Source organism: Gossypium raimondii, chromosome 4 (assembly GCF_025698545.1).
Source record: "Gossypium raimondii isolate GPD5lz chromosome 4, ASM2569854v1, whole genome shotgun sequence".
Lineage (NCBI taxonomy): Eukaryota > Viridiplantae > Streptophyta > Magnoliopsida > Malvales > Malvaceae > Gossypium > Gossypium raimondii.
In genome coordinates, this window is record NC_068568.1 from 7927734 (window position 1) to 7940301 (window position 12568).

The window sequence follows — 12568 nt, forward strand, 5'->3', positions numbered from 1 at the left end:
AGTCTAATGCTATGCGAAGCATGTGGAAAATCATTTGAGGACTGTAAAAAACCAGTGGCAGATTATATGCAAAATTCGAGGTGAAATTAGTTTTGGATCTGATGATAACATGAAAATGATCACATGTGATAGAGCGACATGTGATGCAGCAGTGATGGTAATATATGTATATATATGTTAAGTATATTTCAATTATTTTTTACTTGTTATTCTAATTGTGTATACTATCCAACAGGCACACAAGAAGTATGGACCATTTTTGAATAAAAGTATTGATCACTATGATGAAATGACTTTGGTTGTTGGAAAAGATATGGCAACAGGGAGTTTTGCCAGAACATTTGCTGACATATATTTGAATGATGGTAACCAAGATTCAATGCCTATAGACTGCGACAATGAAGAGACTGAAGTGATAAGAACAAAAGTATCTTCATCTGGCACATCCAAACGTAAAAGAAAAAAATATTCAAGAAAGTGTTGTTGATGAACAAATTAAATTTGTGGGTGAACAACTTGGCAAAATTGCTAATGCTTTGGAACAATTTACTGCTGATAAGACACCACATTTTTATGAAGAAGTGATGTCGATGGAGGAAGATGGATTTGATGATGACTTCCTGTGTTCTGTGTTTGATTATCTAGTGAGTCATGAATCCGAAGCCAAAGCTTTTTTAGTTAAAAGTAAGAAGCATAGAAAAATTTGGCTTCAAAAATTTTCTCAAGGTTGAAGATATTTATACTTTAAATGTGGTGTAATATTAGTTATGCACTTGGACAATGTTGTTGTTATTATGTGGTGTACTACTATTTACGTATTTGGATAATATTATTATTTGACTTTGGATGTTTTCAATTTATGACGGTTAATATTCTAGCTTAATAATTGAGTATTATTATATATTTAATTTGATTTATTTATTTATCCATAAATCATTGCAATATATGTAAAAACAATTTAAAATATAAATTTATTAATATATATAAATTTATTAATATATGTAAAAACAGCTTTTCCGGAAAATATTTTTAGGAAATCTGCCAAACAACAGAAAATATTTTACACAAATTCATCCAAACACCAGAAAAGTAAATCATTTCCAGAAAAGTAAATCATTTTCCAAAAATCATTTTCCGAAAAATATTTTACTGGCAAACAAACGAAGCCTTAGTTAAAAAACCGTTCATCTCCCCCCTTTTTTAGTTTTATTTTTCAGTTGACTAAGAAAGCTATTATCATCAGAATTTTTTATTCACATACAAAAACAAAAGAGGATTCAATGGAGGGTCCAGGTATGTCTTCTTCACCGACCAATTTAAGTTCTAAGACTTAAAATCAAGTGGTTGTCAACAAATAAGAAGATGGTAATCGTTTTTGTTCCTAATCATTGAATTTTCCAATTCTTCACGTTCTTGAATAATTGGTTTCTCAATCCAATTTTTTCTGATCTGAATCGACTTGTTTGTTCATAATCCCTTTGTGGGTATCCCTTTTCTGCTACTTAATACGCTTCTTTTAGTTATTAATATTGACTATTTTAAGTTGAAATTTTGTGGGAACTCATATTTTTCCGAGTAATCATACAATTAACCCTGCAAATGAATATCAGTATCCTTAGTAAAATTTAAAAATTATACTCACGCGAAACTGAATACTGGCCATGGATCCTATCATTCAAGCTAAACATCTCAGCATGATCTGATTTGCAAGGCCCCATTATACTATCTGCTGTTATATCCAAATAACAAGAATTATGTCCTGTATCTTTTTATTTTTCAGTTTTCAAGCAAAGTCATCATAATTTTTAAAAAATAAGTTCAAACACAATTTTTTAAAAAACAAATAAAACAAAACTTGTTCGTGATTTTGGGAGGTTTTTTTTGGTAGTGGTTGAGGTTCGAATTGTAGTTTCATGTCAAGGTTTGATTGGTATGGCGGTTGCCTCGATTTTTGTAGAATCTTTTGCTATGACAGGCATGTCAAGGAAAAACTTCTATAAAGCTGCTTGGTGTTTTGCTGTTGAAGTAGAGTGGTTGATGCTGGGATGGTCTGCTGTTTTCTATAGCAGATTACAATGGGGAAGTATGTTGTTGAAGTGTTTTTGTCTGCTTTGTAGTATTAGCTAGGCTGTTTTGTTTTATTTGTTTTTTAAAAAACTGTGTTTGAACTTGTTTGGATTGTTCTTAACAATCCTTTCTGTATTTCACTGATTTTGCAAAAAAAAAGGAATATTGTAGCCTCTCTACGTTTAATTTTTAATTTTGAAGTGAAGAGATAAAATTTTAAATGTTGTAATGTTGAATGTCTAAAAATTTGACTTAGAACATGATAAGGACTTCAATCTTACTATCATTTACAGTTTTACCTATTTGCTTTGAAATTAAATGTAAGACTAAATTGTTCGCTTTTATAACAGAGGGATGAATTTGCTCCTAAGTTTAACTCGAAATCTTTGTTGTTGAAGTTTGTATCATTTATATTATACCCAATGTTATTATTTCCATGTCTCGTGTTTAGCATGTTTCATTCAAATTTATATTATTTCCAATACAAGTAAATTAAGGTTTAAATTTCTCTCTCTCAAAAAGGAAAAATGTTAAAATATTATAATGTAGTTATTCAAAAATTGTTTAGTACTTGTTTTTATATCTGAATATGGTGTTTTCTTTTTTCTTTTAAATGTGTTATGTTTAACTTTCTTGAAGAGACGGAAAGAAATTATGTAGCTGTCTCCCAAAACAAGGACTTTAATTTTAACTCAGGTGTAGTTTGATGCAAATGCATATGTTCAGCTTTTCATTTTAACTCAGGTGTCAAGATGTGAATAATGATTACTGTTTTCATGTTCTAGATTATGTATTTTAATGCTGCCCAAATGTGAATATCGACTGCTGTCCAAATGTCCTAAAATGTTCATAAATTCATTAGTGATGTTGTTTGAAATTGAACTGAAGTTGATATAATATTTTTTAGGTTTGAATTGTTGTGTAATTTGTTGATACTAATATAATGTTTTATTTTCCTTTTTTGGTTTAGGGTTTGAAGTTGAACAAAATACTTTAGGGGGAGATTTTGGAGGAGAAGCGTCTGACTCAGATGATAGTTCATATAAAGCTTATGAGTCAGGTTCTTCTTATTCTGATTCTTTTGAGTCTGATGGTGATAGAGTAGATGAACCAGAGGTTAAACTAGTAGGTGAAATGATACAGAAAGAGTTAGACCACTTACTGGGTTTAAGTTTTTGGGGTTTAGAAGATGATTTTGATAGTAATAGTGATGATGATTTGAATAATGACGTGGATTATGGTAAATATGGGAATAAAAAGTACCCTCTATTCAATCCTCAAACTGATATGAGGAACCCTATATTGATGAAGGGTTTGGTTTTCCCTAGTAGAGACATTTTAAAAGATGCAGTTAAACAATATGGGAGGATAAATAGGGTAGTAACCAAACTAACTAGGAATGACAAGCTTAGGGTGAAAGTAGTCTGTGTACCTAGTTGTCTATGGACATTATGGGCATCCAAATTAAATCCCAGGGATCCAATGGATGGGAGTTGGTAAATTAAGACCTTAGTCAACCACTATAAGTGTAGAAAGGTAATAAAAAATAACAATATTACTTCAAAGTGGATGGCTATACATTATTTACACAAATTTCAAGTTGATCCCAATTATTCCTTAACATCCTTACAAAATGATATTAGGGTTGATTTTGGAACAATAGTGTCTCAGACTAAATGTATGAGGGCTAAGATTAGGGCTCTGGAACTAGTTTAAGGGAATTACAAAGCCCAATATGCCAATATATATGATTATTTACTTGAGTTAAGGAGAAGCAACCTTGGTACAATAACCATTTGTAATTTAGACTGTAGGCTATTTCAGAAGCTTTATATATGCCTTGAAGCATGCAAATCAGGTTGGTTAACTAGTTGTAGGAGAATTATAGGGTTAGATGGGTGTTGGCTGAAGGGATATTATGGTGGACATTTGCTTGCTGCTGTTGGGGTTGATGCCAATGATTGTATATATCCAGTGGCTTTTGCTGCAGTTGAGAGTGAAAACAAACAATCATAATTTTGGTTCCTCGAGTTGTTACAGAGGGATTTGAAGATCGACAACTCCTACAATATATGTTTCATGTCAGACAAACAAAAGGTACTATAAAGTAATAATATACGCTAAATTGTTTATATAAAAATGATTGCTTATCATGTTGTTTTAATTGTTTTACAGGGTTTAATAGAAGTGATTTCTTTGTTGTTTCCTAATGCTGAAGCAAGAAATTGTGCCAGACATCTTTACAACAATTTTAAAAACATGGAAGGATTTATAGGCCAAGTTATGCGTCTTACTTACTGGAAAGCTGCTAAAGTAACTTTTCCAAGACAATTTGAAGAAGCAATGTCTGAAATAAAGTCATTGTTAGAATCTGCTGAGGCTTGGCTGTGTGACAAGGATCCAAGAACTTGGTCAAGATCCCACTTCTCAACCAGATGCAAATCTGATCTACTACTAAACAACAACAGTAAATGTTTGAACAAGGTTAAAATTTATTTTTAAATCTGACTATTTATCACTTCATGTTGTATAATTGTTGTTGGAGCTATTTAAGGACTTGCTCTCCTTGCAGATCATTTTAGAAGATAGAGACAAACCCATCTTAACGATGTTGGAAATAATTAGAAGAAAAGTCATGACTAGGTTGGTTTCTATGAGAGAGGCTGTTGAGAAGTATCCGGGACCTTTATGTCTAAGGATATAGAAGAAGTTATTTGAAATTGTTAGTCAGTCCAATAAGTTAGTTTTGCTAACTATTTTTTACTTAGCTTGAATTCTGTTGCTTGGATGGAAAAGTTTTTAACTTTAAAATGTTACTTTATTTATAGTATATGGTCGGTATATGCTGGAAATGAGAAGTATAAGGTAGACTATGGATTAGGCAACAAGCATGTGGTTGACCTCCTCAACTCTTTGCAACACCCCAAACCCGGCCTGGACTTTATGGCCGAATCTGGCAATGTCACATGGAAATGCTTTTGAAAACCGTATCATTTCTAAAACCGTTTTCTGTTTAAAACTTATCATTATCTTTCATTAATTCTTGAATCGTGATTCATTTCTAAAACGCTATACTTTGCGGAAACTTTTTAATAATAGTTTACGTGTGCATGGTATTTTGATAAATTATTCATCTCTTTTGAAAACCCGAGTTTTATCTACTTCTAGCAGATATAAATAGAAATCAGTATAAAATCCACATTTTAGGTAAAAATCCATAGAGGCCATTATTACAGAAAAATACCCCAGAATAAAATGAAAAATGAAAAATCATTATTAAATACTAAATCAAACAATTTAAGTCGTGTGGCTACTTCTAAGTCCTCTCCCGCACCGATCCGCCTATGTCTAGGGATTACTTATATAGTCAAATTAGAAGGGTGAGTTTTCAAAAATTCAGTGTGTAATAAAAAAAAACATATAGAAAATAATCACAGTCTGGGCCTAAGCCCTTTTTTGTATCAGTGACAATACCAGTTTGGGCTTTAGCCCATCTCAGTACAGAAGCAGACATATGTTTGGGCCTTGGCCTATTACAGTAAAAATAATTAGTACAATAATAGATTATACAGTATGTAGGTCCTACCCAACCAGCCTCTACACTCCATCTCTATCTAACCTTACACTCCATGTGGGGATATAATCAACCCACCCATCCCTAAACTCTAGTTAGTACCGAATACGACACTAGACAGTAGTTACAGCTGAACTGCCAGTAAGTTAGGCTTGACGCCTTTCAGTACACTTCTTCCAATCAATATCAATCCCCAACCCAATGCAATGCATCATACAGACATGTCATGGTATCATGTATTATCAGTACATTGTAAATAACATGCTCCATATACAGACATACATATCTATCTCATATAGGCATATAACAGTCCTTCAGTCATTTCAGTCAATAAGGGGTCCAGGTAAGCTTACCGACCCTACAGTAGGTCCACAGTCGACTCGGGCGACCCGTGCAACATTAGCAGTCAAACAGTGAAAATGGGTCAATAGGCCTATATTGTATGCCCATGTGGGCCCACACTCCAGTGTGGCATACATGGCCCAATACGGCCCGACCCATGATTCGCACATGGCCAGCCTCGTCGATCACACGCCCGTGTTCGGTCACACGGCCTACCACATGGTCGGCTGCACGCCCGTGTGGCATCGAAATTTGTATTTTTTTGACTTTTTGTCGTTTTTCATTTTCAGAGTTGTGTTCAGACACACACACGTACACACCTAGTTCCACTTCTTTGCAAAAGTGCTCACGAGCACTCCAAGACCTAACAATTGAACGAGAAACACGAATTAATTACTTATACGATAATTGAGTTAAACGAACCCTATTCAAGATACCTATCCAATTTATCGGTAAATCTACCTTTGTTTGAACAACTGATGCCCTACACTTAAGTCGTTGAGAAATGATCATCGGCCCCTCGATTAGTACCTACAAACCAGTCGAAACCCCTCTTTAATAAATTTTCACAAGAACAGTCTAAACCAAACGATTACCTAAACTTATCAAAAGTACGGAAACAAAGAATGGGAATGGGACTATTGGAACAACAACAGAAAGCCAAGAGAAATGAAATTCGACAAAGTGCAATACTCAATAAGACGGTAGCAAAGAGAAAATATCAAGACGACACAGTGAGGGAAGAAGAAGAAGAAGTCGGCAAGAAAAGAGGTAACTCTTGGCAACCGAAATGAGAAAGGGAATAAACCAATGGCCAAAAATCAGCAAGAATGGAAAAGAAAAGAAAATTTCAGCAGAGGTTCGGCAGAGCTGAGGATGGAGAACGGTAGAAGAAAAAATAACTTTGGGAATTTGAAAGAAAAAAGAAAAGTAAAATAAACCAAAATAACAAAAATGAATATTTATGCACCATATTTTCCCAAAATCCCTCAAATCTCTCCTAAAACCGTCCACCCACACCCATCCAAATCCCTTAATTTTCTCTCCACACTTCCCACTACACCTCTACCATTTCGGCATTTCAGTTCAGCTCAAAAACTACACGGCACCACTAGTAGAAATAATACTTAAGCATTGCTCGAACCTAAGACCTCTAGCATTTTAACACACCACTTATCCACTAGACTAGCAGATCCATTCTGGCATGCTTTTACAAACTTTTAACTATAAGCCTACTGAACAAAAGCAAGGCTTTATTCAATTAAAACAAAAAAATTTGCCTAAGTCAAGGCTTGAACTTGGGACCTCTCAGACACTTCCCAAAACACTTAACCATTGAAGTGGACAAATATTTGTGTCATAAATACATATAAACAAAAGTAAAAATTTTGGGGCATTACAACTCTACCCCTTTAAACAAAAATTTCAGCCTCGAAATTTTACTTGATCAAAACAGATGAGGATACTACTGTCGTATTGCATCCTCAGGCTCCCACATAGCATCGTCAGAGCTATGATTACGCCAAAGAACCTTAACCAAAGAGATGGATTTTTTTCTTAGAACATTTACATCTCACTCTAATATCTAAACTGGCTCCTCCTCAAAGGTCAGATCTAGCCTAACCTCGATCTCCTCAACAGGAACAATATGCGTGGGATCAGAGCGTTAGCTCCTCAACATAGAGATGTGGAACACGTCGTGAATTTGATCCAATTTCGGAGGTAATTCCAATTGGTAAGCAACTACTCTTACTCGCTTAAGCACACGAGAAGGACAAATAAATCTAGGGCTCAACTTGCCCTTGCGACCAAATCTCAATACCTTCTTCTACGGCGAGACCTTGAGAAAAACGAAATGTCCCACTAAAAACTCAATCTCTTGACGCTTCAGGTTGGCGTAGGACTTTTGCCTATCAGATGCTGCTTTTAGTCGGTCTCGAATCAACCTAACTTTATCCTCGATATCAGAAACTAGCTCAGGGGCCAGAATACGCTGCTCGCCCAACTCAGTCCAACATGAAGGTGTGCGACACCTATGGCCATATAATGCCTCGTAGGGTGCCATTTGAATGCTAGACTGATAGCTGTTGTTATAAGTAAATTCTGCTAGCGGCAAGTAATCCTCCCAACTGCCTCAGAAGTCAATCATACAACTTCTCAACATATCTTTCAGTATCTGAATCACCCTTTTTTACTAACCGTCAGTCTGAGGATGGAACGCAGTACTGAAGTCCAATCTTATACCCAGAGCTTCATGTAGCTTCTTTCAGAATCGAGACATGAAGCGAGGATCCCTATAAGATATTATCAAAACCGGTACCCAATGCAGTCTCACTATCTCAGACAAATACAGTTTAGTCAATTTTTACAGAGAATAGTCAGTACGAGCCGATATAAAATGGGCAGACTTGGTCAATCAATCCACGATGACCCGCACAGAATCTTTCTTGGTAGGTGTGAGGGGTAACCCACTAACGAAGCTCATAGTCACTCTCTCCCACTTCCAAAGTGGAATCTTGATTGGCTACAACAATCCCGAAGGGAACTGATGCTCAGCCTTAACCTGCTGACATGTCAAACACTTGGCCACAAATTCAGTAACCTCCCGTTTAAGACCTGGCCACCAGTATAACTCATGAAGATCTCGATACATCTTGTTTCTGCCAGGATACATAGCATAAGGGCTACTATGTGCCTCTCTCAATATAGATTGCCTCAATTCAGTATTTTTTGGTACACAGATTTTTCCACGGAAACTGACCACCCCTTCGCTATTTAGCCCAAAATCCTCGGTATAATTACTCTCAACTTGTCAGAAACGAAGACCCAACGACTCATCCTCTATCTATATACTCTTAATTTGCTCTATCCATGTCAGTTTAACTTGAAGTTCGACCAACAAACTATCATCATCAAATAAACTGAGAAGAGCAAACATCGCCATCAGGTCAGTCATATCTCTACGGCTCAGTACATCGACCACCATATTAGCCTTACCAGGGGGTATTCAATAGTACAGTCGTAGTCCTTAAGTAGCTCAATCTATCTACGCTGTCTAAGATTCATCTCCTTCTGAGTAAGGAGGTACTTGAGGCTCTTGTGATCGGGGTAAATGATACGCTTCTCACCATACAAGTAATGCCTCCAAATTTTTAGTGTGAATACCAGTACAACCAATTCCAAGTCATGCATTGGATAGTTCGCCTCATGAGTCTTAAGCTGACGAGACGTATACGCTACCGCCTTACCCTCTTGCATCAACACATATCCCAAACCAACATGTGATGCATCACTTTAGACAATAAACTCTTTTTTAGACTCTAGCTGTATCAAAACAGGGGGCTCAGTCAATACAGTTTTGAGCTTCTCAAAGCTCTCTTACTGCGCATCAGTCCAGTTAAAAAGAACATCCTTACGTAACAGCTTAGTCAAGGGTGCTGCAATCAGTGAAAAACCCTCTACAAATACTCAATAATACCCTACCAGTCCCAGAAAACTACGAATCTCAGATACATTATTAGACTATTTCCAATCCAACACTGCCTCAATCTTTCAAGGATCGACCCTAATCCCCTCAGCAGAAACCATATGGCCCAAAAATGTTACTTCCTGTAATCAGAACTCATATTTACTGAACTTGGCGTACAATTATTTCTCTCACAAAATCTGTAGAAACACTTTGAGGTGTTCATCGTGTTCACCCTCGATTCTCGAATACACTAGTATATCACTAATAAATACCACTATGAACCGATCCATATAGGGCAAGAATACTCGATTCATCAGATCTATAAAAGTTATCGGTGCATTCATCAGTCCAAATGGCATCACTAGGAACTTGTAGTGACCATAGCGAGTCATAAATGTCATCTTATGCACGTCAGCCCCTTTAACTCTCAACTAGTGATACCCTGACTGTAGATCAATCTTGGAGAAAACTGAATCACCTCGAAACTAATCTAACAGATCGTCTATCTTTGGTAGGGGGTACTTATTCTTAATGGTCAACTTATTCAGTTACCGATAGTCAATACACATACGCATGGATCTATCCTTCTTTTTTACGAACAGAACTGTTGCTCCTCACGAAGACACACTAGGGCGAACAAACCCACGATCTAGTAGCTCTTTCGGTGCCATTCTATAAGGGGCGATGGACATCAGAGCTACATCAGGAAGGAGCTCAATCCCAAACTCTACTTCACGATTCGAAGGTAACCCAGGTAGCTCTTCAGGAAAAATATCTAATAACTCATTAGCCGTCCTGATATCCTTAATCGAAGAATCCCCAGAATCTGAAATACTGATGTAAGCCAAATATGCCTTACATCCCTTACGAACTAACTTTTCGACCCTTAATGCAGAAATCACATTCGATAATTAGTTTTGGCACTCCCCAATTACGACTACCTCGCTGTCTTCCGCAGTTCTCAGTACAACCCTTTTCGTAGCACAATCTAAGCTCACTCAGCGTTTAACCAACCAGTCCATTCCCAGTATCAGATCAAATTCTCCAAAAGGCAGTTCCATCAAATCAGCCAACAATATAACTTCTTGAACCTCTAGAGGAACATCTTTAAACGGTTTGTTAACCCTTATTGACTGCTCCAATGGACTTAGTATAGTGACCTCGTAGTGCTCTCAACCAGTATACCTAAGTTTTCAGATACAGTACAACCATTACTACTTTTGATGTAACCCCGGCCTCTCGGTGGTGGATGAACTACTCTTAGTAGCTGTGCAATATTATTACCCGAAGCTTGCATTTGATTGGACTTCTGTGGACACTCTCTAATACGGTGCTATCGAGAATCGTGCCTCAAACATGCCCTAGGTTTTTTCTAACACTCGTCCAGATGGCGTTTACCACAGTCAGTACACAACGGCTGTCCTGTAGCAGCAATGAGAGCCTCAACTCTGATCGGCTCATCAATTCTGACTTTTTTCTTAGGCCTCTGAATGGAACTCAAGGGCTTCGAATCCCTCTTATTCCTGCCTCTCTCTATCACGATTTTGTCGCTTAGTGTGTTTCACTTCCTCGGCGATCTTCGCCTTATCAACTAGTGCAGCAAAATCCCGCTCCCTCTATGGAGCTATCAAAACCCTCAAATGATCCCTGAGGCCATCCTCAAAGCGAACATTTCGCTCGTACTCAGTCGCCACTATACCACGCGCATAGCGACTCAGTCGTAAAAACTCGACCTCATACTCGGCCACTGATCTGTCCCCCTGAGTCAGATTCAAGAACTCTCTCCTACGGGCATCCACATAACTGGCCCCTACATATTTCCCCTAAAAAGCGGTCTTAAAAAGCTCCTAAGTCAGTCGATCAGGCTGAGTGCCCTCCTTAACAGTGAGCCACCACTGATAAGTCTCATCTCGTAGCAGTGATACAACACCCTTTAATTTTTGCTCAGGGGTACAGTCTAAGTCGTCCATAATTCTCTCTGTGACCTCAATCCAGTATTCTGCCACATTAGGAGAAACACCAGTAATACCCCTAAAAATCACAACTCTATTGGCCCGAAGTCGTTTTGTAATTGACCCTCGGCTTCTAGCTCCAGTATTGGCCCCAACGACCCTCTCCAAAATTCTTAGCATGGCTTGGGACAGTGCGTCGTCCCTAGCCGCTCGATCATGAGACCCAGTCTTAGTCACAGGTGAAGCCGGTGTCTCACTAATTTCCAAATTAGGTATGTGGCTAGATGACGAGAACCCATCTCGAGCACCTCTACGGCCTCTACCACGACCTCTTGTACCCCGTCCGCGAGTAACTCTTGTGCTCATTGCCTATTCGCGTTAATTTGTATTAACAATTTTATGTATCAGTTTACAATTTCAGTATTTATTAACATATATCTTATGAAAGGCAGTATCAGAAGTATAAAGTTTGTTTTCGCCCAACGCAGTGTCTATCAGTGTCTATCGATTTTACTACAGTATTAGTATACACTAACTTGAGTGTTTTCTGTACAATCTACCTATAGTTGTCTTAGTTTGTACTATCTATAGTAGTTTTAGTATCAAGTTAATTTCAGTTTAAAACACATAAAGGCTTCAGAGAACTTACAAGATCGACGCTGTAGACTCGGTGTACCACACATTCAGAAAAAATATTTCAAATCATTCAGAAATCAGTGCTTTAAAAACTAATTTTTAAAACCTAAATCCACAGTCGAGTTTTACAAATCGGCTCTGATACCACTAAATGTAACACTTCAAACCCGGCCTGAATGTTATGGCCTAATCTGGTGATGTCACATGAAAATGCGTTTGAAAACCGTATCATTTCTAAAATCATTTTCCGTTTCGAACTTATCATTATCTTTTATTAATTCTCGAATCGTGATTCATTTCTAAAACGCTATACTTTGCGGAAGCTTTTTAAAAATAGTTTACGTGTACGTGGTATTTTGATAAATCATTCATTTCTTTCGAAAACCTGAGTTTTATCTACTTTTAGTAGACATAAACATAAATCAGTATAAAATCCAAATTTTAGGTAAAAATCTATAGAGGCCATTATTACAGAAAAATACCCCAGAATAAAATTAAAAAAATCATTATTAAATACTAAATCAAACA

The 12568-nt window shown here is 36.9% G+C and overlaps 1 protein-coding gene across 1 annotated transcript; it reads right to left on the reverse strand.

Moving 5' to 3' along the window:
• Positions 1-7811: 7811 nt before the first annotated feature.
• On the reverse strand, positions 7812-8657 carry LOC105779073 (uncharacterized). The gene is made up of 2 exons (XM_012602822.1): positions 8512-8657; positions 7812-8112 (listed from the first exon to the last, which is right to left on the reverse strand). The coding sequence occupies exons 1-2, from the start codon at positions 8655-8657 to the stop codon at positions 7812-7814; spliced, it is 447 nt and encodes a 148-aa protein (XP_012458276.1).
• Between the last annotated feature and the right edge of the window lie 3911 nt (positions 8658-12568).